Source organism: Rattus rattus, chromosome 2, assembly GCF_011064425.1.
Source record: "Rattus rattus isolate New Zealand chromosome 2, Rrattus_CSIRO_v1, whole genome shotgun sequence".
NCBI lineage: Eukaryota > Metazoa > Chordata > Mammalia > Rodentia > Muridae > Rattus > Rattus rattus.
Genome location: NC_046155.1, coordinates 204,757,625 through 204,785,099, shown reverse-complemented (window position 1 = coordinate 204,785,099; position 27,475 = coordinate 204,757,625). Strand labels below are relative to the sequence as shown.

Sequence of the window (27,475 nt, the reverse complement as noted above, 5' to 3'; positions counted from 1 at the left end):
TAAATAAAATAAATCTTAAAAAAAAAAAAAGAACATTTGCTAAACTTACAGCGGACCCGAGTTCAATTCCCAGTACCTTCATGAAACTTCATGGCAATCTATAACTCTAGTTCCAGAGGATTCAATACCCGTTTTTGACCTCCTCAGGTACTGCATGCATGTATAACATAAAAATAAATATTTTTTTAAAAAGAAACTGTTTGGTAATTCTGTGGTCTTACTGTGCTTTTAAAATTAGCTATTACTATGTTTTTAGAAAAATTGTTTAAAGACAGAGTCTCCCTGTGTGGCTCTGGCTGGCCTAGAACTCACTGTGTAGAAAAAACTGACCTTGAACTCAGAGAAATCATTCTTCTTTTGCCTCTCTGCCACTTCCATGGCAGGTCAAAGACATGTGCGACCATGCCAAGCCAAGTTTTATACAGTTCATCAGAACATTTCTAAACCTCCCAAAAGATGATTAATTTATTGCAGCATTAAACTCTATCAAGTTGGCAACAAAGTATTTTTGCATTAAAAGAACACTTCATTCGTTAGTCTTTAATGTTAGAATAGTGCACATCTTCCGTTCTAAGTCACAAAGGTAGAATGGGAATATGAGGAGTCCAGAGACTTCAGCGTAGGACCATTCTTTACTTGAAACATGCCCATCCAAGTACAAGGTTAAGAAGAGACAGATTTTATGTCAGGAAAATAAGCCAACTTGGAATAAAGTATATTATTAAAATAGCACAGTGTGTTAATCAACACATGTGTTAATGCCAAGGATCCTTAGAAACGTTAAAAGATTTTTTTTTTTTCAAGACAGTGTCAGCTTGTGTAACCTTGACTGTCCTAGAACTCACTCTGTAGACCAGGCTGTTCTTGAAGTCTTAGAGATCCACCTGCCTCGGCCTCCTGAGTGCTGCAGTTAAAAGTTTGTGCCACCATCTCCTACCTACCTTAAAAGAATATTATTTGGGAAACCATTGTAATGGAGGTAAAAGACTCCTATGTAAGAGCTTGGCATTTTGTGATTGCCAAAGCCAAAGATTAGCTTAATGCGATCACTTGTCATGAGCCTTCTTCCCAGGCTCCTCCCCTTCCTCCTCAGGCCCCTCCCCTTCCTCCTCAGGCCCCTCCCTTTCCTCTCTCCCCTTTTCCCCTTCCTGCTCTCCCTCCCCCTACACTTCCTTTCGTTTATTGTCTCCCTTCTTTTTTCCTGAGAGGCCATCTCACGGTGTAGGCCCAGGCTGGCCTCAGATTCGTGGTAATTCTGCTGAGCTTCCCAGTGTGTGGTTGAAGGTGTTTATCTTAAGGTCAGCCTCGTGTGGTTTCTTATTAACAAGCCTGTCGTGTCTACGACATTCATTACAGCTTTCCATGCTGATTCAAAAGAAGATTAACAAGAAAAGTTAAAAAAACACAAACTGAAATTTTCTCCTGGCCCTTTGCTGTAGACTCTTTGTTCTCATGAACATATGAAAGAAGCCAGCGACTGGGTTCTTTCCCACGGCGGCGACTCAGCTTTCCGCACAACTTACCACTTTTCTAAGGGTTTTGTTTTCTTCTTTTTAAAACCACATAGGTGAGTTTCATGTCTGTTGTTTGATTTTTGTTTCAACTCACAGGCTTAGAAGGTCAAGGTTAGAATAGTATTTTTACAAGTTTACTTCCAAACATAAATAGGCCAGGCCGTTAATATATGATCTTCAGCTCAGGAGTGGAAAGCCTTCTTGTCCTTTCGATTTTAAAGATTAGAAGGATATAGGATTAAAATAGACTTTTATGTGAGAAGAACATGTCACGAGCCTAGGGCTGGGGATGAGTCTCAGTGGTAAAGAACACGCTTGTAGGCCCCAGACTTAGTTCAATTTCTAGTCCCAAAAAATTACCTATTCTGGTAAAATAACCAGAAATGTAGCTAAAGAAAAAAATGACAAGAAGGAAGATGTCAGATGTGGGGGAACGTGGAGGAAGGGGCTGAGGGGAAAGGGAAAAACCACATTCTGCATGAAAAGACAAAAACCGTGGGAACAGAAGTAACTGCAGCCACCGTGAGACTGGACGTCTGCATGCAGGAGTGTAAACACTTCTTTGAGCATAGAACTCAAAGGAGTTCACGATATGTAGGGCAAGATGTAGGAGAAAATGTAGGTTAACATAGGAAGGATTTATGGGTCATGGATAAATGGCTTGAAAAATGAAGTCAAATCAGTAAAACTATAAAATTTTGTTGCACATACTTTTAATTCAAGCAATTAGAAGGCAGAAGAGACCAACCTCTGTGAATTTCAGACAAGTTTGGTCTATGTAGTGAATTCCAGGATAGCCAGAGCTTTAGAGAGAGACCTAGTACTCTGTTCCAGGACCACAAAAGTTTTCATTTGAGAGGTGAAAGTTACTTCTCAAGTTCGAAGACAGACATTCTCAGACACACCAAGTGTTCACCAACATGTTTCTTGCACCATAGATCTCCTGAAACAAACTTGAGAAGGGAGCCTTGTTCTCAGTATGAAGTACGTTCAAATTTTGGTCCTAAGAAAAGAAGTCATGTTAACTGGCAGTGAATACCACAAGAATTAAGCCAGAAATGCTTGGTGATGAGCATGAATCGAAAATGCATCCTGGTTCCCCCAACACCCTGATCTAACCCCTCATTTTGATGGAGTATCTAACCAATTGTATAATTCTCAGACTAACAGGTATTGGAAAACGAGAGAGAGAGAGAGAGAGAGAGAGAGAGAGAGAGAGAGAGAGAGAGAGAGAGAGAGAGAAGGAAGAAGAAGGAGGAGGAGGAAGAGGAGGAGGAGGAGAAGAAGAAGAAGAAGGGGAGAAGGAGGAAGAGGGAGGAAGGAGGAGGAGGAGGAGGAGGAGGAGGAGGAGGAGGAGAGAGACAGACAGAGAGACAGACAGAGACAGAGACTCTCCCCTGGGAGGAATTCCTGTCTCATGTGCTTGGTACTCTTTCACCTCATATGCTTCATAAGTACCTTTTGCAGCTGACAGGTCTCCTTGTTTCCAGATTCCAGGAATTTTGTAGAAAGCTGTAGAGGGTTATACTGATCAAGACTTTGATGCCTCTCCAGCATGGGCTTCTGTGCAGTGGTGGTCTTGTTTTTTGTCCCATGCTCTACTCCCAGCGTCAGTACCGCTATGGGAATTTCTATTCAGCCTATTTGTAAAACTTCCTTTACTTAAAAAAATGTAAAAGGGGAATTGTTCCAAAGTTTGGAACAGAGTTAGAAATTCTAGTGGGTAGGGAATTTGAGTGTCTGGAAGTTAGTGGTGATGAAGCAAAGGGCTCTTAGTAAACTAGCTTTGCCTCAAGAACTTTCTTGATCCCTACCTAACCCCGTGTGTCAAACACAGCCTCCTGAAAATTGTTCTTGTCATGGCTACAACAAAAACCTGCTACTACTGACCAAGAAGCTGAGTATTAAAAAACCAGGTTCTCCTATATCTGATCTCGAGTTCGGAGATTAGGCTTGTCATAAGCATAGGCCATCTGCATGACAGCATTCATTCCCTAATGTGTAGTGCTCTGTACCGTGTAAAATCTCACAGCATGGAAATACTGTGTATTATAATACTGTATATAATACCACATGTATTGGACAAGAGTGCATGATCACTGGCACTTTCAGCTTGAAAAGTCAAATCATCACTAAGTAAGGCAGAAAAGACATTAAGGGGAAAAGACACTGAAGTCTCAGAGACTGGGTGGCTCATGTACCACAGAACTGTCATGGTCTCTCCTTCATGGTCAAGACACTAGTAAACTCTGAGTCTCTGGGGCACTGTTTCCTCCACTAGGTCTATGAGGGAAGCTGGGGCAGGAGTCTCCTTTTTGGACTCATTCATAATGAGTGCCTGGTTATGTCTCCTAATACCATAATCTTGGGGGTAAGAATTTCAATATAGGAATTTTAAGGGGCATGAAGATCGGAACCACAATAAACAGATTGATGGTAGAGAGAATCTGGTTTAATCTTTGTGGAGGACAGTATAGCTATATTTACCGACAGCCTTGTTTTTTGAATACCCTTTGGCTTAATCTTTCTGCTAAAGTTCACTGTAAAGAAACAGAAGCATTAAAAGATCCCACTGTAGTGACTATCATACTATTTGAAATTGCATGAAGATATAATTAACATAATGGATATAAAATGTATTTTAGGTATCATTTTCAAACGATACAGACATATAATTAATTAAATGGGGAAACTTCTCAAATTTCCATAGCGGCATGCAGTGGGAAATAGTTTTAAACATGGTTCTATTTTGAGTAAAATGACAATTCACGTAGTATAACTATATAAAAGTCAGATGAAAAGGAGCCGGAAGTAGATTCATTAGAAGGTAAACATTGGCTGTTTCAAAATGGGAGCCAGAGGTGAACTGTATTTCTGTTATTTTGTTCTAATGAGTGCTAAGGTCATTTTGTATCTTTCCAAATTCACATGTTAAAATGTGCATTCCCTTGGGCCAGGTAGATAGCTAAGTGGGCAAAGAGGCCTGCTGCCAAGCCTGATGACCTGAGTTCAGTCTCTTGGACGGACCCACGTGCTGGGAGGATTAACTCTCCCAGGTTGTCCTCTGATCTCTTTGTGTGCACAAGGCCCATAAGTCACACATACACAGGGGTGGGAGATGTGGTGGGGTGGGGTGGGGGGAGGGGAGGACATAAGTGCACATTCTCAGGGCAGCCATATTGATAAGTATGGTCTTTTGGGGGAGTCTGTAGAACTCAATGGTAACATTCTTGTGATTGAAATTAAGGCTCCTCATAAAAGAGACTTCACTGGCCCTTTCTACCACACGAGGACACAGTGGCCATGCGTATTCTATGAAGTGGCCAAGGGCTCTTGCCAGGCCTTTGATATTGAAGTCCTACTCTTCCAAATGGTGGGAACTAAATCTCTGTTGTTTATTAGCCACTGGTTTACAAATGGACTATAGCAAGGGTTCTGTATACATTTGATTCATGCATGATTGGCTTTTTATCTCTCCTACATTTTCTTTTAAAATTTAACTTGTCCATATTTACCCATAATCCACTTATGTAAAATGAGGAAAATATAGATTTTTTTTAAAAAAAAGCATAACTTTTGAAGGGTGAGAAAGGCTAGGAAGGGGAGAAGAGAGGACAGGTGTTGGGAAGAAGGCTGGAAGGAATGTCCTCTGGATGATGTCTGCTGTGGGCTGGATGCTTGCCTTCCTGATTGACTTCATGACGTACAACAGAAAGCAGCCGCCTGTTCTACAGAGTTAGAAGGGAGACGCTAAGGAGTCTACCAGAGCACGTGTGGGCTAGCATGTGACAGACACTAAAGCATTGCACTCTGACAACAAAGCCAGAGTGGTGCGTTGGGCAGTGTTCTCAGCTCTACAAGTCAACTCTGGAGCAAAAACCAAGCCAACACAAACCAGAACATTCTTGGTTCTCAGTCCAGAAGAAGGAAGAGACTGCGCTGTAGTTTTAATGATGGTGGCGTTGACCCATATCTACTTAAGCGAGTTCGCTATGCCTGGGACACTAGACTCACTTCTAGACCTGGCCATATGTGTAGCCATGCTCAAAACACCCACTAGGTCTATGGCTAATATAGATCAGATGCTGACCAAAGCCACTGGAATCCTCTGTCCTTCCATATTCGCAAACTCTGTGGGCTGTCCATCTATGGGATATGGCCTTCATTATTCATCCAGGACTACTGTCATGCGCCTGGTAGAACAGTCCTCTATAGACAGTTCCTCTGCCCTTGAGATACTCTAGATTTCCATGCAGCATGACTCACGTTAGTTAAACATTAAATTGTGGCACTGCTAAGCAGCCATAACAATATGCTGGGCGTGCTGTACTGGAGGGAGAGGAAGTAGCATATACTCCATGATGACTACTGTGTCAGAGGGCAAAATTGAACGTAGTGCCTCTTGACACGTTTTAAGGTTGTAACAGTTCATAATTTAGTTTTTTCAGTTTGTTCGTTCATCATCTCTCAGCAACTCCAGTTGGAAGCATTAACATACTAAGTGTGCTTTTTTGAAGACAAACCTATAGTATGAATTATTAGCATCACCAGGGGAAAATACGTTTCTTTGTGCAGAAACCCAAGTCCTATGTTTTATTCAAAGCCATTTATGTTAATTAATTTATTTACTTATTCACTTTGCATCCCAATATAGTCCCCCTCCTCTTTTCTCAGTCCTGCTCTCTCAAGCCCCTACTAGCCCCTCCCCTTCTCCTTAGAGAAGGAGAAATCCCCATTTGTACCTACCTGCCCTGGCCGCAGCAGGACTAAATGGGAAGTGACCTCTCCCACTGAGGCCAGACAAGAAAGCCCAGCTCATTTGTTGGTTGTGCTTATGTCCCTTGGTGTTTTAAATGTCAGCCTGTCTGTGAGAGGGTGTCAGAAACCCTGGAATTGAAGTAATTGGAGTTACAGGTGATGTGAGCTGCCACGTGGGCACTGGGAATTGAACTTGAGTCCTTGGCTTTTAACCACTGAGCCATCTCTCCAGCTCCATGAGTTTAATATTTATTATCATTAGTAGTAGTATTGGTATTATCTTGTATTTCTCAGGCTGACTGCAAACTCTTGAACTCAATTCATCCCCTGTCTCAGCCTTCCGAGTAGTTGAAACTGCAGGCATATGTTACCACATCTGGCTTTATTATAAAATCCTGAATCTATTTTATAGTATATTATCTTACATTAAGATCTTGAGTTTCAGTGATCTAACTTTTTGTTTACCCAGTCTCATTTACTTATTTTTGAGCTCTTGTTTCTCTCATTGCAGATTGCTTTTCCAGAATTGCCTTGTCTAAGATATATTGGTATCCCTATTTTACATATTCACTCGAATTTGCATGGGGATTAAATGATAGAACTGGGCTCATATGTTGTCTGTTTAGTGCCTAAACTAAATCTGCCCAGCAGGTATTTATAAAGAAATCTAGCTTTTTTTCACTGGTTTATAATGGCAATATTACTCTATATTAAAAGCCTATCTTTTTATTATATGTCTTAATTGCTTTGCTATAACTGTATAAAACAGCAGACTGTGTGGTTCTGAATTATTTCTATTTCTTAGTATTATCATGCTACATTTATTGCTAAGTATCTTCTTGGTAGACAAAACCATGCCTGGAACTTTCCCAATTCAATTTCTATTACAGCTGTTGAGTTTGAGACCAGCCTGGTCTACAGAGTAAGTTCCAGGACAGCCAAGGATACACAGAGGAAACTTGTCTCAAAAAACAAAAACAAAGATTATTATGTCTGGACACTTTTCTAAGCAATCATATATTTTTGACATTCTTGTGACAATGTTGGTTCTTTAGAAAGAAAATTCAACTATCTAATAGCCACTTTTTCTTTTCATACTTAAAACCCTTATTCTTCACTTAGACTGAGGACTCCAAGATAACTGCATATAAACCCTGATGTAGAGATTCTTCATTGAAATTGGCTAGTGTTTTCTTTTTTTCTTTTTATTTTTTCATTTTACTGTGGTACTGGGGATGAAACCCAGCCTTATACACACTAGGGAAGCTCATTACCACTGAACTACATTGAGTTGCTTTTCATAATTGCTCTTGGTTTATGATATGCTTACAGAGGTCTACTTTAAGAGAATTTAATTTTACATGATAGCCTGGATAAAAATACAGGTGCCTGGAGCGCATTCCAGTGTTGCCACATTACATTCCTAGGAAAGTGGAGCCTGCTCTTTGTCTGTGGGGTTTCAAACTGTCGTAGACTTGGCTTCCTATGACATTATATTGTTACTTAGTGTCCTGGGAGAGTCCCTATGCAGAAACCTTACAGGCTTTGCTGCAGTCGCTCTTAGGGACTTGTTCTCACTGTACACGGGGAGATGGGAAACATGTAAGAGAAACTGCACCATGCCTGTGGGATCCCTTGATCCTCCCGGGGACCCGTTCTTTAAAAAACCTTAGGGCTAAGCTGCACCTGTAAACTAAGGTTCAGAATGACTTTAAGTACCTAGCCAGCCACCCTAGACCTGTAAGCGTGACATTGTTCTCGACAGGAACAAACTAGTTCCTTATCTACTCATCCTAGATAAGGAGCTACTGATAGCCCCAAGTAACAAACAATGCCACCAAAGTCCAACTTTGTGAACTGTTTACTGGAGTTACTTACAAGAACGTGTATCAGAGATTGCTTAAATGACCAGGGATAACTCAAAGGTACCAACATTTTCTAAAGCCCACCCAGTAGGCCTGACAGCTCAGGAAAGGTGGAGTCCTAGAGCTCTCTGCTCATCACATCAGAAAGTCTCCTCAGTGGCTGGTGCCGCTTAGATAACCTAGGGGGAGGTAAAGGCAGTTCCTGCTCTTTAGTTTTCAAAGGGTTGTAACATTGTTGCTACTATTGTGAGGTTTTTCCTTAATGCAGTGGAACTTCACATGGCTTCGCTGGTGAGAGGGGCATGTATCAGTGACCAACAAGGCTTTTTTCCCCTTTGAAGTGAGTTTTAATAATCTGTCATCTCAGTACCACATGACTACATTTCTGGAATGAAGCTTCTTCGATGATGCCTCAACTATTTAGATGTCTGTTTCCGTATGTCGTTTGCACATGACTAATGACAATGGCAGTTGTGCAAGGCTCTGACTTTCATCCTGCGTCACACATACCTTACTGCTTCCTCAATGACGTTATCAGGCGGTTCCTTATGCTGTAGCTGGCAAACTTGACACAGACAGTTCCTTATGTGATAGCTGGCGTACTTGACACAAGACAGTCTTTAAGGTACAGCTAGTGGGCTTGCTGTAGACAGTTCCCTAAGGTATAGCTGACCGACTCGATGCAGAATACTTTCACGTTACTTGCTTTCTATTATGCTGCCCTTGGAACCTGCCCAATTTGATCTCAAAGTGAAATCGTACTCAGATGTTTGGTGACGTGCACTAGCTGGCTCATGATTTGGTTTCTTGGTTATGGGCATCAAACTGTTACAGTCGAATGCATCAGTTTCCAGTATTGGGACATGCTGGTCACAGCGCAAGGGTTCCTTTTCTTTGAAAGATCTGGAAACACAGATAAAGTTTCCTTTGCCTCTCTGATTCCCTCTCATTTGGTGTCACTGAAATCACCTTTTCTCAGTAGAGTGAGAGTTGACGGTTCTGTTTCATCATCTGGACTATATTATCATCCTGGTACTCTTTGTATCTTTATTTATTTAAAATTTTGAGAACATTGAAAGCCACACTTAGCCAAGGGTAGCCCTCAGACTCTCTGTGGAGCCAGTGATGGCCTTGACTCTTTGATCCTCCTGCGCCAACCTCCCATAGTCTAGGATTACAGATATGCAGCACTGTAACTAGCTTGTACAGAGGTTATACCCAGGGTCACTTGCAAGGCAAGCAAGCCTTCTACCAACTGAACTGCATCCCCATCTCAAACAGAACAGGGGCTCATATAACCCGTTTTCATTTTATCTTGTGGATAGAGCTAGTAAAATGTCCAGAATAGTTTGAGGAATATGGGGTTAGCCTCTTCTGTCCATAGGCACATTTTCTTATTTGTAACAAATCCTTGAAATAAGGAAGAGAGGCAGAATTTGGTAGGTATAAAGGGGCTACGAGGAAGCCTAAGGCTGAAGTAGAGGTCATTAGCAGACAGGTGCATCTTTGAGGCTAATCATAGGTTCTCACCTTCAAAGCTGGAGTTGAGTCTGTCCTTTCTTGTGCCTCTACCTGCCCCTTTCTTGCTCTCATCGGGATCAGAACCCTCTTGCCCGTGGACTGAGAATTCCAGAGCCTGTCTTGATTTAGTTCACTGGTATACAGGGTTGGCCATCTTTCTATCTGTGAAAACAATGTAGGAAGTAAAGTTGAACTTTACATTGTGCCACTATGAGCAGAGATTATTACGATTCTTAAAATGGGCCAGTGACTTTCTGCTTCATTTGGCCAACCATAGAGCATTGTGTTCGGCTCGCAGCTTTGACAGGTACATGTGATTTTTCCCAATGTAATGTTACTGCAGTGAAAAGTTGTACCCACAATCAGACACGTCCGGGAAGTTGACCTGTACCAGGAAGTTCCTTCTTCCTTATGTATCAGACGTCATTAGAACAGCCCAAGACATCAAAGACCGCTCCCTTTGAACTCTACCTCAAGTATTTCACATCTGTAGACTCTGGAAAGGAGGGGTGTGTGTGTGTGTGTGTGTGTGTGTGTGTGTGTGTAGGCCAGAGTCGTGTGGGATGTGTTTCCTTACTTATTGTAAATGTGTATCTCATGCAGACGTGGGGCTCACAGTTCTGCTTCCACATCTTCAGCGTAGCTTGATGCCATATGCATGCCACAAGGTCTCTACTTACTTGAGACCAGATCGCGTTAAGCTTGGAGATCACCCATTCAGCTAGACGAACTGGCCAGCAAGCTCCAGAGGCCCGGCTGTCTCTTCTGCCCCTCCCAGGCTGAGGTTACAGATGTCACACTTTGGCTCTCTGTGTCAGACATATCAGTCTGGCCCTCAAGATTGTATAACAGCACCTTCCTGACTGACTGAATCTTCTCTCCTCTTGTTTACCTCTCTTGAGAGTGGAGCCCAGACACTGGAGCCTAAAACCGAGGCAGACTAAAATCTCAGGCAATCGCCCAGTTTATTCAGAGCATCAATTTACACGGGGGTTAAGAAGAACCACACGGGGAAAGGGCAGTCACAGGGACAAGCCGCACGTGGCAAAAATGTGTTTTTCCACAGAGGCATATAAATAAGTAGTATGTGATGAATGATTACAATGAATTATAAATACGATATAATGAATAATAAGAACAAATGATAGTAAGGCATACTCTGAAGGAAATGCACTCATATCCACTATACTTGATAGGGGCACAGAAGCACATTCTAAGAGCAACTCTGTTTTTTTGGGGTTTTTTTTTTTGTTTTTTTTTGTTTTTTTTTTTTTTTAAGAAAGCGAGGTCCTAACACTTTTGTTTTCTTGGAGTTTTATCTCGAACACTCAGGACTCCCCGGGCACACCTCCATCTTTGGCCATGTTCTCGTACCCTGCCTTGGTTCTAGTTGATTTTCATGTTACACGCTTCTTTAACGTATGCCAGTAAAAGGGAAATTTTTTCATAAATTCAAGTGTACATAATAAATTTATACTAAAAGTTTATGAAGAACACACCTCCTTTTTTAGTTTTATACCCTGTTAACTGCCCACAAGTGTGTGGACCTGTAATAGTTCTCCTCGTTTCTTGGATCTAGCAAAGGAACCCAGTAACAGCGATGTATGGCGTCTGTGAGAAAGACAGAGTTTGGTCGAGAAAGTAACAGGGCGATGTTGAAGGGGTTGAGCAGCACTGTAGATGTGGCTCAGTTAGGAGAATGCTTGCTTAGCATGCAGGGGCCTGGGTTTGATCCCCAACTCTGCATAAAACCACTGATGTCCTGATGCCAGCACTCTGGAGGCAGAGGCAAGATAATCAGGGGGCGAGAGTCATCCTCAGGTACATAGTGAGTTTGAGGCAAGCCTGGACTAGATGAGTTCCTCTCTCAAAAGAACAAATGAATAAAAACATAAGTAGCCTTCACCATGATCAAAGAAGAGAATCTACTTTCTGGAAATTGTCCTCTGACCAAATGGGCCTGTGTCACCCCATACACACACACACAACACACACACAACACACACACTTTTTTTTTTTAAAGAGAGGATGAACATCTAACCTTGTGCTGAAAAGAACCTTTGGAGAAATGTTTCTGGAGATGGTAGCCTGGGGTCCATCTCTCGTGTAAACAAATTTCAGTTTCTCTGACTCTTTAGATGGAATTAAGAAAGAGGAAGAATGTTGTTAATGTTTTGTTGCTTACCTTCTCGTATCTAGGTGACCCCGTTTTCACATGTGTTATGAGAATCAAAAATCCTGTGGTTAAATTGTTTGTACATGAGCTATATGGAATGTTCTTGTCTGAGTTCAGTAGTTCAGTTCTTTGAAGTTACCCTGCTGTGGCTACCGGAAGGTGATTACAGTGGGTATTCCTGGCACTTTCTTCATTCACTTCTCTTCACTTTTTATTTAATTTTAAATAGTGTTCAGAGGATATAGACAAAAGCTAGGAAACTCCAACATGATGTAACTTTTTCCATGTTATGATACCTTCCTGTTCTCACCCAGACCCCTATATCTTTTGCACAGGGGATCTAATAGTAAGTAATTTCTGGAGATGGGGGTGGGGTCTGTAAAACATTAGATGTAGGTGTCTGAATTATTCCCATTTCTTTTATTTATTAGAAATTATGATGTTCAGGGATAGGGTCATTCTTATTTATTTGTTTGTTTATATCTTCTTTCTCCTCTGCCATTTTTCTCCCCCATGCCACATCATTCAATTATATTCAGTGTGATGAGTTAATTTTTTTATGTGTTCTTGAAAATTTTATACAACTGTTTTAGACCTGTATGAATGGTGCTGGTTTGTCTGTCCTATTCCTCTTGGTGTGAATTTGTGGCCCTGTACTTCTGGCTAGTTACTTCGTTTTAATTTATTTTTTTATTGGATATTTTTTATTTACATTTCAAATGATACTCCCTTTCCCAGTTTCCCATCCATAAGCCCCCTAACCCATCCTCTCTCCCCCTTCTTCTATGATAGTATTCCCCCTCCCCAATCACCCCCACTGCCTGCCTCCTTGCCCTGACATTCCCCTACACTGGGGGAGGGGGTTACAGCTTTGGCAGGAACAAGGGCTTCTCCTCCCATTGGTGCCCAGCTGGAGCACTACTCTTTGGGTGGTGGTTTAGTTCCTGTGAGCTCTGGTTGGTTCGTATTGTTTTTCTTATGGAGTTGCAAGCCACCAGTTCCTTCAGTCCTTCCTCTAACTCCTTCCAATGGGGACCCCATTCTCAGTTCAATGGTTTGCTGCTAGCATTCACCTCTGTATTTGTCAGGCTCTGGCTGAGCCTCTCAGGAGACAGCTGTATCAGGCTCCTGTCATCGTGCACTTCTTGCTTCATCAATATTGTCTAGGTTGGATGGCTATATGTGTGTGTATATATATATATATATATATATATATATATATATATATATATATATATCGATGGATCCCCATGTGGGCAGGCTCTGAATGGCCATTCCTTCAGTCTCTGCTCCAAACTTTGTCTCCATATCTCCTCCTATGAATATTTTTATTCTCTTTTTAAGAAGGACTGAAGCATCTGCACTTTGGTCGTTCTTCTTGAGCTTCATGTGATCTGCGGATTATATCTTGGGTGATTCAAGCTTTGGAGCTAATATCCACTTATCAGGGAGTGCATACCATGTGTGGGTTTTTGCAATTGGGTTACCTCACTTGGGATGACATGATTCGCCTATGAATTTCATGAAGTCATTGTTTTTGATAGCCGAGTCGTACTCCATTGTGTAGATGTACCACATTTTCTCTATCCATTCCTCTGTTGAAGGTCATCTGGGTTCTTTCCAGCTTCTGGCTATTATAAATAAGGCTGCTATGAACATAGTGGAGCATGTGTCTTTCTTATATGTTGGGGCATCTTTTGGGTATATGCCCAAGAGAGGTATAGCTGGGTCCTCAGGTAGTACTATATCCAGTTTTCTTAGGAATCAACAGACTGATTTCCAGAATGGTTGTACCAGACTGCAATCCCACCAACAATGGAGGAGTGTTCCTCTTTCTCCACATCCTTGCCAGCATTTGCTGTCACCTGAGTTTTTGATCTTAGTCATTCTGACTGGAGTGAGATGGAATTTCTGAGTTGTTTTGATTTGCATTTCCCTGATGACTAAGGATGTTGGACATTTCTTTAGGTGTTTCTCAGCCATTCGATATTCCTCAGCTGAGGATTCTTTGTTTAGCTCTGTAGCCCATTTCTTAATAGGCTTATTTGGCTTTTTGAAGTCTAACTTCTGGAGTTCTTTACATATATTTGATATTAACCCTCTATCGGATGTAGGATTGGTAAAGATCTTTTCCCAATCTGTTGGTTGCTGTTTTGTCCTAATGACAGTCCTTTGCCTTACAGAAGCTTTGCAATTTTACGAGGTCCTATTTGTCAATTCTTGATCTTAGAGCATAAACATTGGTGTTCTGTTCAAGAAGTTTTCCCCAGCGCCCATGTGTTTGAGGCTCTTCCCTGTTTTTCTTCTATTAATTTGAGTGTATCTGGTTTGATGTGAGGTCTTTGATCCACTTTTAAGCTCTGTACAGGGTGATAAGAATGGATCCATATGCGTTCTTCTACATGCTGACCTCCAATTGAACCAGTACCATTTGTTGAAAATGCTATCTTTTATTCTACTGGATGGTTTTAGCTCCTTTGTCAAAGAGCAAGTGACCATAGGTGTGTGGGATCTGATGATTTTTTTTTTTAATTTCCTCAGATTCTGTTGTTATGTCTCCCTTTTCATTTCTGATTTTGTTAATTTGGATACATTCTCTGTGCCCTTTGGTTAGTCTGACTAAGGGTTTATCTATCTTGTTGTATCTTGTTGATTTTCTCAAAGAACCAGCTTTTGGTTCTGTTGATTCTTTGTATAGTCCTTTTTGTTTCTACTTGGCTGATTTAAGCCCTGAGTTTAATTATTTCCTGCCATCTATTCCTCTTGGGTATGTTTGCTTCTTTTTGTTCTAGAGCTTTTAGGTGTGCTGTCAAGCGGCTGATGTATACTCTCTCGAGTTTCTTTTTGGAGGCACTCAAAACTATGAGTTTTTCTCTTAGCATTGCTTTCATTGTGTCCCATAAGTTTAGGTATGTTGTGCATTCATTGTCATTAAATTATAAAAAGTCTTTAATATTTTTATTTCTTCCTTGACCAAGTTATCATTGAGTAGAGCATTGTTCAACTTCCATGTATATGTGGGCTTTCTGTCATTTTTGTTGTTATTGAAGGATTTATGGGATTATTTCAATCTTCTTGTATCTGTTGAGACCTGTTTTATGACTGATTATATAGTCAATTTTAGAAAAGGCACCATGAGGCACTGAGGAAAAAGGTATTCTTTTGTTTTACGATTAAATATTCTATAGATATGTTAAAATCCATTTGGCTCATAACTTCGGTTACTTTAACTGTTTCTCTGTTTAGTTTCTGTTTTCATGGTTTATCCATTGATGAAAGTGGGGTGTTGAAATCTCCCATTATTATTGTGTGAGGTGCATTGTGTGCTTTGAGCTTTAGTAAAGTTTCTTTTATGAACGTAGGTGCCCTTGCATTTGGAGCATAGATATTCAGGATTGTGAGTTTATCCTGGTGGATTTTCTCTTTGATGAATATGAAGTGTCCTTCTTTATCTTTTTTTTGATAACTTTTGATTGAAAGTCGATTTTATTCGATATTAGAATGGCTACTCCAACTTTTTACTGAGGTAGTGACTATCTTTGTCACTGAGATGTGTTTCCTGTATGTAGCAAAATCCTGGGTCCTCTTTACATATCCAGTCTGTTAATCTCTGTCCTTTTATTGGGGGAATTGAGTCCATTGATGTTAAGAGATATTAAGGAATAGTGACTGTTGTTTCCTGTTATTTTTGTTGTTAGAAGTGGGATTATGTTTGTGTGTCTCTCTTTTGGTTTCGTTACAAGAAAATTACTTTCTTGCTTTTTCTGTGGTGTCGTTTCCCTCCTTGTGTTGGAGTTTTTCATCTATTATCCTTTGAAAAACTGGATTTGTGTGAAGATATTGTATAAATTTGGTTTTGTCATGGAATATCTTGGTTTCTCCACCTATGTTAATTGAGAGTTTTGCTGGATATAGTAGCCTGGGCTGACATTTGTGTTCTCTTAGGGTCTGTATGACATCTGCCCAGAATCTTCAGGCTTTCATAGTCTCTGGTGAGAAGTCTGGTGTAATTCTGATAGGTCTGCCTTTTTACTTGATCTTTTTACCTTCTTGCTTTTAATATTCTTTCTTCATTTTGTTCATTTGGTGTTTTGACTATTATATGACAGGAGGAATTTCTTTTCTGGTCCAATCTATTTGAAGTTCTATAGGTTTCTTGTGTGTTTATGGGCATCTCTTTCTTTAGATTAGGAAAGTTTTCTTCTATAATTTTGTTGAAGATATTTACTGGCCCTTTAATTTGGGAGTCTTCACTTTCTTCTATACCTATTTTCCTTAGGTTTGATCTCATTATGTCCTAGATTTCCTGGATGTTTTGGGTTAGGAGCTTTTTGTGTTGTACATTGTCTTTGATGGTTGTGTCTGTGTTTTCTCTGATATCTTTTGCCCCTGAGATTCTCTCTTCTATCTCTTGTATTCTGTTAGTGATGCTTGACTCTATGACTCCTGATCTCTTTTCTAGGTTTTCTATTTCCAGGGTTGTCTCCCTTTGTGATTCCCTTATTGTTTCTATTTACATTTTTAAATCCTGCATGGTTTTGTTCAATTCCTTCACTTGTTTGGTTTTTTGTGTGTTTTCCTATAATTCTTTAAGGAATTTTTGTGTTTCTTCTTTAAGGGCTTCTCCTGTGTTGTCCTGTATTTCTTAAGGGACTTATTTATGTCCTTAAAATCCTCTATCATTATCATGATATGTGATTTTAAATTCAAATATTGCTTTCTCGTTGTGTTTGGATATCCAGTATTTGCTTTGGTGGGAGAACTAGGCTCTGATGATGTTAAGTGTCCTTGGTTTCTGCTGCTTAGGGCCTGCCCTTGCCTCTTGTTAGCTTGTCTTACTGTTTCTAACAGTGGCTTTACCCTCCTGTAAGCCTGTGTGTCAGCACTCCTATAGACCTGTTTTCTTTCAGCAAGATCTGGGTACAGAGAGCTGTGGGGACTGCTTCAGCTCTGGGTACAAGCAGAAACCAGAAGGGTTATGTCCCAGACTGCTCCTGGGTTTGTGTGTCCTAAGGGATCCAAGCAGGTTGCTCAGAGCAGTAGAGTTGGTCTTAACCTCTCCTCTCAGGTGTGTTAGCACGCCTGGTGACCAGCTTTCAGCTCTGGATACAGGCAGAAACTGGAACGGTCCTGCCCCTGAGTATTCCTAGTTTCCTGTCCCCAGAAGGCACAGAGGTCACTAGGTGGGTTCCTCTTGGGCCAGGAATGTGAGCATAAGTAGTTGTCTTTCCTGGAGCGCTCAGGAATTCCTGCACTTCTGAGAGTCCAGCTCTCTCCCCCATGGGATTTGGGCACAGAGAACTGTTGGACCAGTCCTGCTCCAGGCACAGGCAGAAACTAGAAACAGGAAATAGTCCTAGACTGTTCCTGGGTTTGGGTGTCCTCAGCCCTCCAGGTAAGTCGCTCAGAGTAGAAGAGTTGGTCTTACCTCTGCTCTCAGTTGTTTCCTCAGGGCACAGGCAGAAACTGGAAGGTATTTCTAATGACTACCTTGGAATCCCCGAGCACAGCTACCACGTTTACTCACTTTCCACCCATGCTTGCCTCAGAGAATACAGTGATGAACATCCTCAAGAGGACTGCTGTGGTATATATAAACTGCTTTCCTCACAGGAGACCCTGTGCATCTGTGTGTTTAATCGCTCACACATATACAACCTGTAGTTAACTATAACAAGTGAGGTCATACGAAGCAGGAAGTAGCAGATCGATTGACGTATAATAACAGAGAAGTAATCTGGGAAGTATCTTAGTTATTAGTGCACCTGCCTACCATGCCTAAAACCTGGTTCACCCCTCAGCATGGCATAAAATACATGTGGTGGTGCTTACCTGTGACTCCAGGGTGTCAGAGATGGTGACAGGAAGATCAGGAGTTCAAAGTCATCCTTAGCGACATAAAACGTTCAGTCCTAATACACGGTTCTCTAGAACCTATCTCAAAGTAATAAAACAAATCAAAACTGAAAAACAAAAAGAGCTATGGTCCACTCCAATCTGTTGTTGGAATTATGGTTCTCCAATGTTTACGTTAGAAATAGTATTTTTAAAATATGTGTTTACTATTTCTTTTTTGAGTTTGTCCTCTTAAATTCTTAGAAGAAGGATAACTTAATCAGAGAATGAGCATCCTAAAGTTGTTGCTACATAAATGAAAGCACTTTCTAATAGGCTAAAGTTATTAGCATTATGTGTAGTTTATATAGTGATTATACTAGTTTTGCTGCAACCTCATTCTATTAGATATTCCCATTTAAACCAATATTTTAACAACTGGAAGCTTTACCTTGTTTCGTTTCTATTATTTTGGTTACATCATTTATTCTGGTGATCACAGAGGTAGTATACTTGATGAGTGCATTCCATTTCTACTTAGTGCCTATTTTCCTACTGATATTATTTCTTATATTAATTTGTGGATTTTCATATAATGTACATGTGTTCTGTATTCAATTCCTCAAAATTCATAGGCGTATATGATTTCTTCTTCAGATGACAATCAAAGCAAAAGTCATGATAAGAAAGAGAAGAAGATGGTGGTACAGAAGCCCCAGGGTACCTTGGAATATACTGTAAGTATGATCAGGGTGGCTGGAGTGATCACCGGTGCTGTGTGATGTAAGCACACTCTTCCGTTGACTAACTTTGGATCTTCACTATACTCTTCTTGAATACCCATCACATAATGTAGTTTCTCAAGAACCATTTTAGGTCGTGCCTTTTTCCCTCTGTTGTAGTAATTTTATGTGGGAAGGGACGTTCTGACGCACTCCATCCCATTTAACTCCCGAGTAACACAGAGGCATGAGATTTTATTAACAAGCTACTAGCACTGTGCTGGGTAGGCTCTGAACTATTCTCACCCAACTAATCTATTAATAACCAAATAAATGCCCCGTTACTTGAACAACTCAGCAGCTGAGTCTTGCCTTGTCCCATGTGAGTTCTCAGGGTGAGGTTTTCATGGCCACATGTTCATGGTCCATTCTCATGGTTCCTCCTACCTCATGGTGACCTCCTTCCTCTCCTTTCCTTTTCCCTTTTCTCTCCTTGTGATCTCTCCTCAGATTCCCTCACTCAAGCTAAAGTTCCGCCTTCCTCTCTCCCCTCCCAGTCACGGGCTCTAGCCTTTTATTTACCAGTCAGAGATTATTAGAGGTCATTCTTGACAGCACATTGGTCAATATAATGCCCACTGTCAGAATCTTGGGGTATAGAGTTCAGCATCTGAATACACAGTACATAAGATCAATCCATGTTTTCTCTCTGGCTACAATGTCTGTCACTCTACTAATCATCGACCTTGCTTAGGATCATCTGGAAGGCCATGAAGGGACCCACCTCATGCACCCTGCTAGAACCTGCTTTAACGAGATGACCTTTCTCAACAGAGAAGGAATTTTCAGTTCAGGTTGCACTCAGCTTTGCTCCAGTAGATGAACAATGAATTGTCTTCAGACTGCCCAAGACTACCAATCGTAGGCGATATCCCAGACCTCTCTAAGATCCAAGGGCATCAGTCTATGGCTGCTTAACATATGCACTTAGATCTTCTCTCTGCTTGATCCTTTTCCAAAAAGCAATAGCTTCATGGTCCAAGTATTTCCATAAGCCAGGCCATCTTAGATATGCCTTTGCTATTCTCCATGGCCACTCCCACCTCTTCTCACCATCCAGAAAGTCCAGATCAGGTTCTTTTTCTCTCATTTATCAATAAGTCATTTTAACTGCTACTTTTTTTAAAAAACAAAATCCAAGCATTCGATTTTACCAATAAAGATTGGGAGCCTGATGACAGAGTGAAAGCCTGCTAACTCTCATGGGCAGAGAAAGACCAGCTGACCTTCCTCCTCAGCCAGTGTCCCCAGAAGAAGCTCTCCTTCCTCATGCTCAAAAACCCCTCAGACTGTCCGTCCCTCCTTACTACTTTCTGAACGTCTCTCCATCCGTCTTCCTGACTTCTCACTCTCTATGGTTTTGTCCAATGTTCACTCCCTGCCAACTGGTCGCTTACTCCACCTCTTGACCTATGGTTGACTTTATTTTATCCTGTTTACAATAAACAGAAATCTCTGATTGAAGGGTATATGCTAGGGCTGAGCCGTACCACAACCAGAAATAGGTTTTCTCCAGTAAATAACACAATCTTCCAGTTCACAGTATACACAAATATACTGTAGCATTCAATACTGCTCACTGATATGCTTGGTTTAAAGTCTATCTTCTGCCTTAATTCTCTCATTCAGGGGAGATACTAGACCCCTTTCCTGTTGTATTCTCAGCCCACGCCAGGATGTGTTCCACACCCTTGAATCTATGGATGATAGTGCAACACAGGGGTTGGGTACTGGAGCCTCACTCTGTGTGCCACGAACTGGACTTTGTCATTGCACTCCAAGTTCCTAGAGCCCAGCAGCTGTGTTCCACGTATTGGAGATGGCACACTATATGAGCACGCACTTATAGTTCTATTTAGATTCACTGTGAAATAGCGACTTCTTAGAAGAAGCTAAATGTTGTTGCTCTTCAGTGACTGTGTTTTTCTGATAAATCCTTGTTTTAGATTGACCATGTAAAGCCATACGGCCAGTAAGCAACAGTATCAGACCGGTTCTAGGGTGCGGGTTCTCAGTCTATGTTTTATGGTGATGCTAAAGCCTGAAAATCCTTAGGGTGGATGAGTTTTCTCATATAAAATAATACACCTAAGTTTTGCCAAAGGAAAGTTAGAACTGTATTAGTGTTCAGTAACAGCAGAAAATGAGGGAGTCCAGAAATGAGCTGCAGCTACGATGCTTTTGTGTATAGTTTTATTAAGTATTATAAATAAGACAGGCACAGTAATCACACCTGAAATCTCAATACTTGGGCAGCTGAGGCACAAGGGCTGTTGCAAACTTGAGGCAAAATTGGGCTGCCTGGTGGATTTCAGGCTGAAGTGCATGTTTGTCACAATATAAAACCAAAACGCAACGGCGCCATAAAACAGTCACTCACAAGGAAGGACAGAAACAGGAAAATGTAATTGCTGCCCCTTTTCATGGTACATTTGGACAGAGCTGCTATGTTTCGTTCACTGCTGTCATGACCACGGCGATGCTTTGTATCTGTTTGTTGTTTGTTTGTTTTGGTTTGGCTTTGCCTCACATACTCTGACACTTGTTCATTTCACTCCTGCAGGCCGGAAGCCAGGACACCCTCAACTCTGTTGCACTGAAGTTTAATGTCACTCCTAATAGATTAGTGGAATTGAATAAACTCTTCACACATACTATTGTTCCAGGCCAGGTAATTATTTTTTATGTTGAAGATTACTTTTAGAAGTTTTGCCTTCGTATTTTTGTTACCATAGTAAGTGACTTAGTATTGGTGCCACAGAACTGTCTTTAGTGACAAATCATTCCTCTCCCTCAGAGCCAAGAGTTCTGAAGGCGCCTTAGTTCTGATGAAGAACTCAGAGATGGGTTTTGATCCATTCATTTATCACCACTGTCTTCAACTTAGGAAGTGTCTATAGGGGCATCAAGAGTTTTAAATTAATAAACACTTTTTTTTCCTGTCAAATGTAATAATACAATATTTTGTTACAATATTTTACTCTGATTTACAAGTTCAATTTAGAAAGCATGGATATCATCGTATTTTAATTTAGAAATAAATTTGGGTTTTTTTTTTTTTATGTCTTAATTTGTACCATAATTGTCCACCTTCCGAAGTAAAAGAAAGACACTGAGAAAGGTCGTCATGAGAAAAGTGACCTGCATTGCGCTTCAGGGTTCTAGTAACTTCGGTCAGCATCGTAAGCTGACAAATGAGCAGTCTTCCTCCCTCTTTAGTTTGCCACAGGACGCTCTCCGAGCTCAGTACAGGACGCCATGTTTAGCTGCTCTTTAACTTTTTACTACAAAAGTACCTTCAACGATCTGTTCATGGCTCAGTCATTGAAAGTGCATCTCTAAGGTCAAGTGAAGCCTTGTCCACAGAATCGCTGGATATCCAGTTCTATTTCGCTAGTGGATCTCATCAATCAGAGCCAGTTTGGTTCACTCTGTCTCCAGAAAATTTAAGAGTTATCCTTCTGAGGTTGGTTTGCTGATCACCTTGAGGTGGAGAAGAACTAGGCTGGCTTTGACGATGGCGGGGATGGGGACGCTCTCGTCATATGAACTAAAATCTTACCCTGGACTTGTTGCTTCAAACAGCAAATAATAGGAACAGAATAGCTTTGTTAAAAAATGGCTGAGACATACAGTGCCTCTCAGGAAGCTCTGGCTTAGACTGCTTTCTTACGTGTTCCCAATGGGGTTTAATGTACAATGAATGCACTTTTACACTCTTTTAAGTTCCTGTGAATATTCACTTAAAAATCTTCTCCTCCTTATAAGACACCTTGGCAATATGTACTTAATTTTCTCTAGGTTAAAGAGCCAATTTGTTTTATGATAAAGAATATCGATACCTCAAATCTCCACTTGTTTTGTATTGGAACAAAACACGGGAAGAAAACCTCTCCCCAGCCCATGGCCAAGGCCCAATTCCACTGAAGAAGCCCAACCAGCTTCCCAGCTTTCTCACTTGCTGTCGCCTACTGTGTTGCCTGACGCTTTCCCCGAGTTCAGAGACATCCATTCCTCTAGTTTAACTACATAGAATAAATTCAGCCATTATGTAATAAGACCACACCACTAGAATCACTTGTGAATGGATCTCATAGAACTCAAGGCCTTGGCAGTTGCCATTAACTGATACAGACAGTGTGGTGAGCACATCATGGAGGCTGTATGGTTCAGCATGACTCTGGAGGAGAGTACTCACACCCCCAAGACACAGCTTGGTTTCCTCATACACAATAAAAAGATGTTCCTCTTTGTGTTGCTTTATGGTCACTCAGAGGTGCTTTTGGTCAACCTCTCGATAGGTGTTTAATAATTGTGTGGCATGTATTTTCAGTAGTATCCAGTCGTCATTCATCATCTTAAATCCCTTGACTTAAGATTTTTCTCACCCCTATCTTAATGGATTTTCTGGTTTTAGCTCTTTTTTTTCTGGATTTAAATGCAGATTTGTCCCCCACCCTCTGAGTGTGTGTAGGTGTGTAAGTGCACACACGAGTCAGCGTGGTGGAAAACTTTTGGGGGCAGTTCTGATCTGTGGATGAGGCAGCATCAGTCTTGTCTCTGGTACTCAGCTGGTGTTCAAGGTTAGCTGGTCTGCGAGCTTCCCTGTGCTTCTGCTGCATCTGGCTTTTTCTCGGGTTTCTCAGGTGATCGGCTTTGGACCTCTAACACTGAGCCATCTTGCCAGCTCTCTGAAGTGAGGGTTAAATAGCTAATTCTGAAAGTAGAAATGTTAAAAACTGTTGGTCTGTGATCAGTTGTTAAATGATTGGCCTCAAATTCTGTCAATAACAGCAGAAGTGTTTATTTTAAGATTATATTTGATTCCCTGCCCAAGTGTTGCTGTTTGGTTGAAAGAATATTGAAATATGGTCTCACAGTACTAGTTCAGAAGTCAGCCTGTTTTGCAGTGCGATGTACAAAGGTGTGAGCTCTCTACGTATGAGCTCAGGGATTGTTTGACATAGGCCCTCACTCAGCCATGCTTTCTTGTTCCCAGGTTCTGTTCGTGCCAGATGCCAACATCCCTTCTAGTACCTTACGGCTCTCGTCATCCACCCCTGGTGCTACTGTGTCCCCATCATCGTCAGATGCGGAGTATGACAAGCTGCCTGTATGTATGCTAGCGTCTTCCATGCTGGACTTCGTGCCTAGGATTAGCTGTGGAAATCAGTACACTGTGTTCTTAAAAGATCACATCTGAAAACGTCTGTTAGGTGGTGGGGTCAGGAAAGTTGCTGTCAGTTGAGAGAATGCATCCTATCTCAACATAGCTTTTTACCAAAGGTCTCAGAGATAAAGTGCATGCTGTGTGCAAAAGCAGGGGTTCTCAGCCTTCCCAATGCTGTGATCCTTTAAAAGAGCTCCTCGTGTTGTGGTGAGCCCCAACCATGAGATTATTTTGTTGCTACTTCATAACTGTAATTTTGCTACCGTTATGAATCATAATATAAATACCCGCGTTTTCTGATGGTCTTATGTGACCCCCGTGAAAGGGTCCTTCAATTCCCAAAGTGGGTGACTGACTACCCACAGGTTCAGACCCCTTACAAAAACAGGATGCTAGCTCCCCAATTAAGTGAGTACATCGTGCTTTTCCCTAGGGAATTGGAGTCCGTAATCTGCAATGAATTCTTCCATTTTGGATATTTTCAAAAGCATTTAATGAAACAGTTTTATGGGCTTACATATACTTTTCAATCTTAGTTTGATTGGGATACTTATCAATCTTACCTCTAATTTAGGGAATAAATGTTTTCAGCTTGGGTTGAAGCTGGTGACGTTAGCATTAAAAATTACTTCAGCTGTGTAATGATTTTAGTTATCTGATTGTTGGTGTTTACAAAAGTAATCCAGTTTTTAGTGAACTTCTAAAGAGAAGTATTAACATTCTGTTTTATGTTTTTTGTTTTTTGTTTTTTTTTTCTTTTTTCTTTTTTTTTCGGAGCTGGGGACTGAACCCAGGGCCTTGCGCTTGCTAGGCAAGCGCTCTACCACTGAGCTAAATCCCCAACCCCAACATTCTGTTTTTATAGTCAAGAATTTATATCAGATTACAAATAGTAGAGAAACATTTGAAAACAAAAAATAAATAATTTGTGGTATTTTTGAAGGATATGTGTCATTTTCCTTTCGAATGTTCAAGGAGAAGTGGAGATAGCATACTTATGGTGTAATGTGTTTTGCAAGATGATTTTTTTTCCCTTAATTTTGGACATTTTTGCTTTCATAGGATGCAGACTTAGCAAGAAAGGCCTTAAAACCCATCGAGAGGGTCTTATCATCCACTTCTGAAGAGGACGAGCCAGGCGTTGTAAAATTCCTCAAAATGAACTGTCGCTACTTCACTGATGGAAAGGTATCTGCCACTGTGATTGCTTTCCGCTCAGGGAACCTGCAGAAACTAAACAAGATGGCTCGTTGCTAGATAGGAAGCTCCCTTAGAATGTTTTACCCACACCACAGCCGCAGCGCACAATTCGACAAACATTCATTGACTTTTCTTGCTGGTTGCTTGGCCTTTACCTACTAAAATGAATACATTCGTTAAATAGAAACCTGGTGTCTTATGATTTTGGATTTGACTTTCTTTTCTTTTCTTTCTTTCTTTTTTTTTTTTTTTAAGCTTTTGACCTGTAAATTTTTAGGGAGATGGTCTGAGTTTAACAGCAAATCATTGCAGGATTTAAATTCTAACTCTTACCACTTGCTGGATATGAGATGTGAGGGAAGGTCCTTGGGTATCCTTGTTGTATACTTTTCCCCTCTGTAAGTTAAGAATGATACTAAAATTTAACAGTGGGATGCGATACTTAAAGGACATGATTCTTGCAGTGATTTTACTTCTAATCTAAGGAATGGAAGTTGTCAAGTTAGTGTTGATGCTGGTAATGTTAGTATTCAACATTTCTTCAGCTGCATCTTGCTTTTATTTTTCTGGTCATTGATGTTTACAAAAGGAATCCAACTTTTTGTGACCTTCTGAAGAAAGGTCTATATTGATGTTTTGTGCTTAGATTTGAAATTTGTATCAGATTACAAACAGCAGAGAAACTTTTGGGGGAAAATAATCCTAAAGTGCACACAATTCCCAGAGATAATTACAAGACTCAGCAAAGGCATCAATTGGCTTGGCCCCTGGGAGTCTCCTGTGGTCCCTCATTGATACTGTGTTGCTGATCAACAGGGGACTTCAGTGTAGCCTGAGAAAGTTCCAGACTTGAGGCTCTAGAGACGAGTGACTAATTTCCACAACACAGCTGTACTAATCAGACCTGCAAGTCTTCCCTGTTGCTGTTTGTATTGGATTTTGCTGGAGATGAGACTTGCGATTGTGTTAGACAAAAATACTGGGACTGTTCATTGGCAGCGTGATTCTGATTCTCCTTCAGCACTGCACATGCGAGCCACACGCTGGAAACACGGCCATGTCTTGCTGTGTGCACTGTAAAGCAGCATGTTGTTGGTCATCAGTGGGCTTGGGACAGTCTGTTGTCTTTCTCATAGAGAAATGGGGACCTGGGAGGCATGAGTGTATGAGGCAAGATCTCAACACAGTCATCCAGCCGCCGCTGTGTGAGCAACAGGGAGCTGTCACTGCTCTGAGGGCTCCCCAGCCGCCAGCATTGTTTGCTAGGTTTGCTAGCCACGGAGGAGACTGTGGCTCCCATTATTAAGGCTCTGTGATACCTGGGGAATACCTTCCTATCCCAAGTCATACCTTCTGTTCCTTCCTTTGCAGGGTGTGGTTGGGGGTGTCATGATTGTCACTCCTAACAACATCATGTTTGACCCTCATAAGTCCGACCCCTTGGTGATTGAAAACGGGTGCGAAGAGTATGGCCTCATCTGTCCCATGGAAGAGGTGGTCTCCATTGCCCTGTACAACGACATTTCCCACATGAAGATCAAGGACGCTCTGCCATCGTAAGGGCCACGTCTTCTTTTTGGACGAGGGGCTAGAGAGTCCTTTACGTGGAATCTCAAAGTGAGGGTATTTGTAGAAGCCCGGGCATTGTAGAAGGAAGGGCCTATCTAGAGGGAAAGCAAGAGATGGAGATTTAGTGCTGTGAAGCTGAAAAATCGAAAAATGGGAAATAGAAATGATTAAGAAAACTTAGTAAAGTTTTCCAAATAGTGAAGGAAAAAATATCTACTTAAAGTCAGTCAGAAGAGGGACGGGGAGGGAGAGGAAAAGGGAGAGGGAGAGGGACAGGGAAGGAGGGGACAGGAGACAGAGGAGATGGATGAGAGGGGGGAGAAAGGGGTGTAAGGGGTGACTACATTTTGAGGTGAGGGTGCAGCTGCCACAGAAAGTAGGAAAGGGACAACTGTGAGGATTATTGATTCCCTGTGAGTTGCCTGGTTAAATCTAGAAACGATATTAATTAACAGGAACCAGTTGCCACCATTGGATCCTTTCCGCAGCAATGCTTGGTTTTGGCTGTGAGCATACACAGCTTATGCTTAAATCAGTCTGGCTTGGGCAACTGGCAGCCTGGACTGGGGAAAAGGAAGGAGAATGGAGGAGTGGGCCACCTTAGGTGGGAGGCTAACTGGGGTGCAGGTGTCTTTCCTCATGAGAGCGGAGAAGTCAAAGAGCTTGGATGTCTGCGGGAGAAACTCTGACTTGTTGCTCAAGGATGTGAAGAGCAGAGTTCTTTTCTCTGCAGGACACCTCAGTCTTTAGTCTGCCAAATGCAATTTCAAGTTGCAATACGAGAGGATGATCTGTTATTTAACTGTGAGATCAAAGTATCCTCCAGCATTTTCTGGGGTCGGTTAGCCCACTTCGTGTATTCACATTCCTACAGAACAAACGCACAGCCACTGCCATATTTTAACACAGGCCCCTATGAATACTTATTAAATTGAGGGATGAATTAAAGCTCTTAAGCCATTTAGTAGAGCATAGCGCTTATATGGGGTTTCATTTCCTATTGGGAAAGGCCTGAGTTTTCCATGCAAATACTTCATAAAGTAACTCCAGTCTTTGTTTAAATTCAAAACTGCTTGGAAAGTGCC

The 27,475-nt window shown here is 41.3% G+C and overlaps 1 protein-coding gene across 5 annotated transcripts in view; it reads left to right on the top strand.

The window, feature by feature from the left end:
• Positions 1-27,475, top strand: part of Ncoa7 (nuclear receptor coactivator 7) — a 152,153-nt gene that overhangs the window by 74,371 nt on the left and 50,307 nt on the right. For all 5 annotated transcript variants that reach the window (XM_032894862.1, XM_032894861.1, XM_032894859.1 and 2 more), the window contains 5 exons: positions 18,327-18,406; positions 21,015-21,122; positions 23,451-23,564; positions 24,684-24,809; positions 26,193-26,377. In XM_032894862.1, the coding sequence (XP_032750753.1) occupies positions 18,368-18,406; positions 21,015-21,122; positions 23,451-23,564; positions 24,684-24,809; positions 26,193-26,377 (572 nt within the window). In that variant the 5' untranslated portion in view covers positions 18,327-18,367. The remainder of the gene's footprint in view (positions 1-18,326; positions 18,407-21,014; positions 21,123-23,450; positions 23,565-24,683; positions 24,810-26,192; positions 26,378-27,475) is intronic.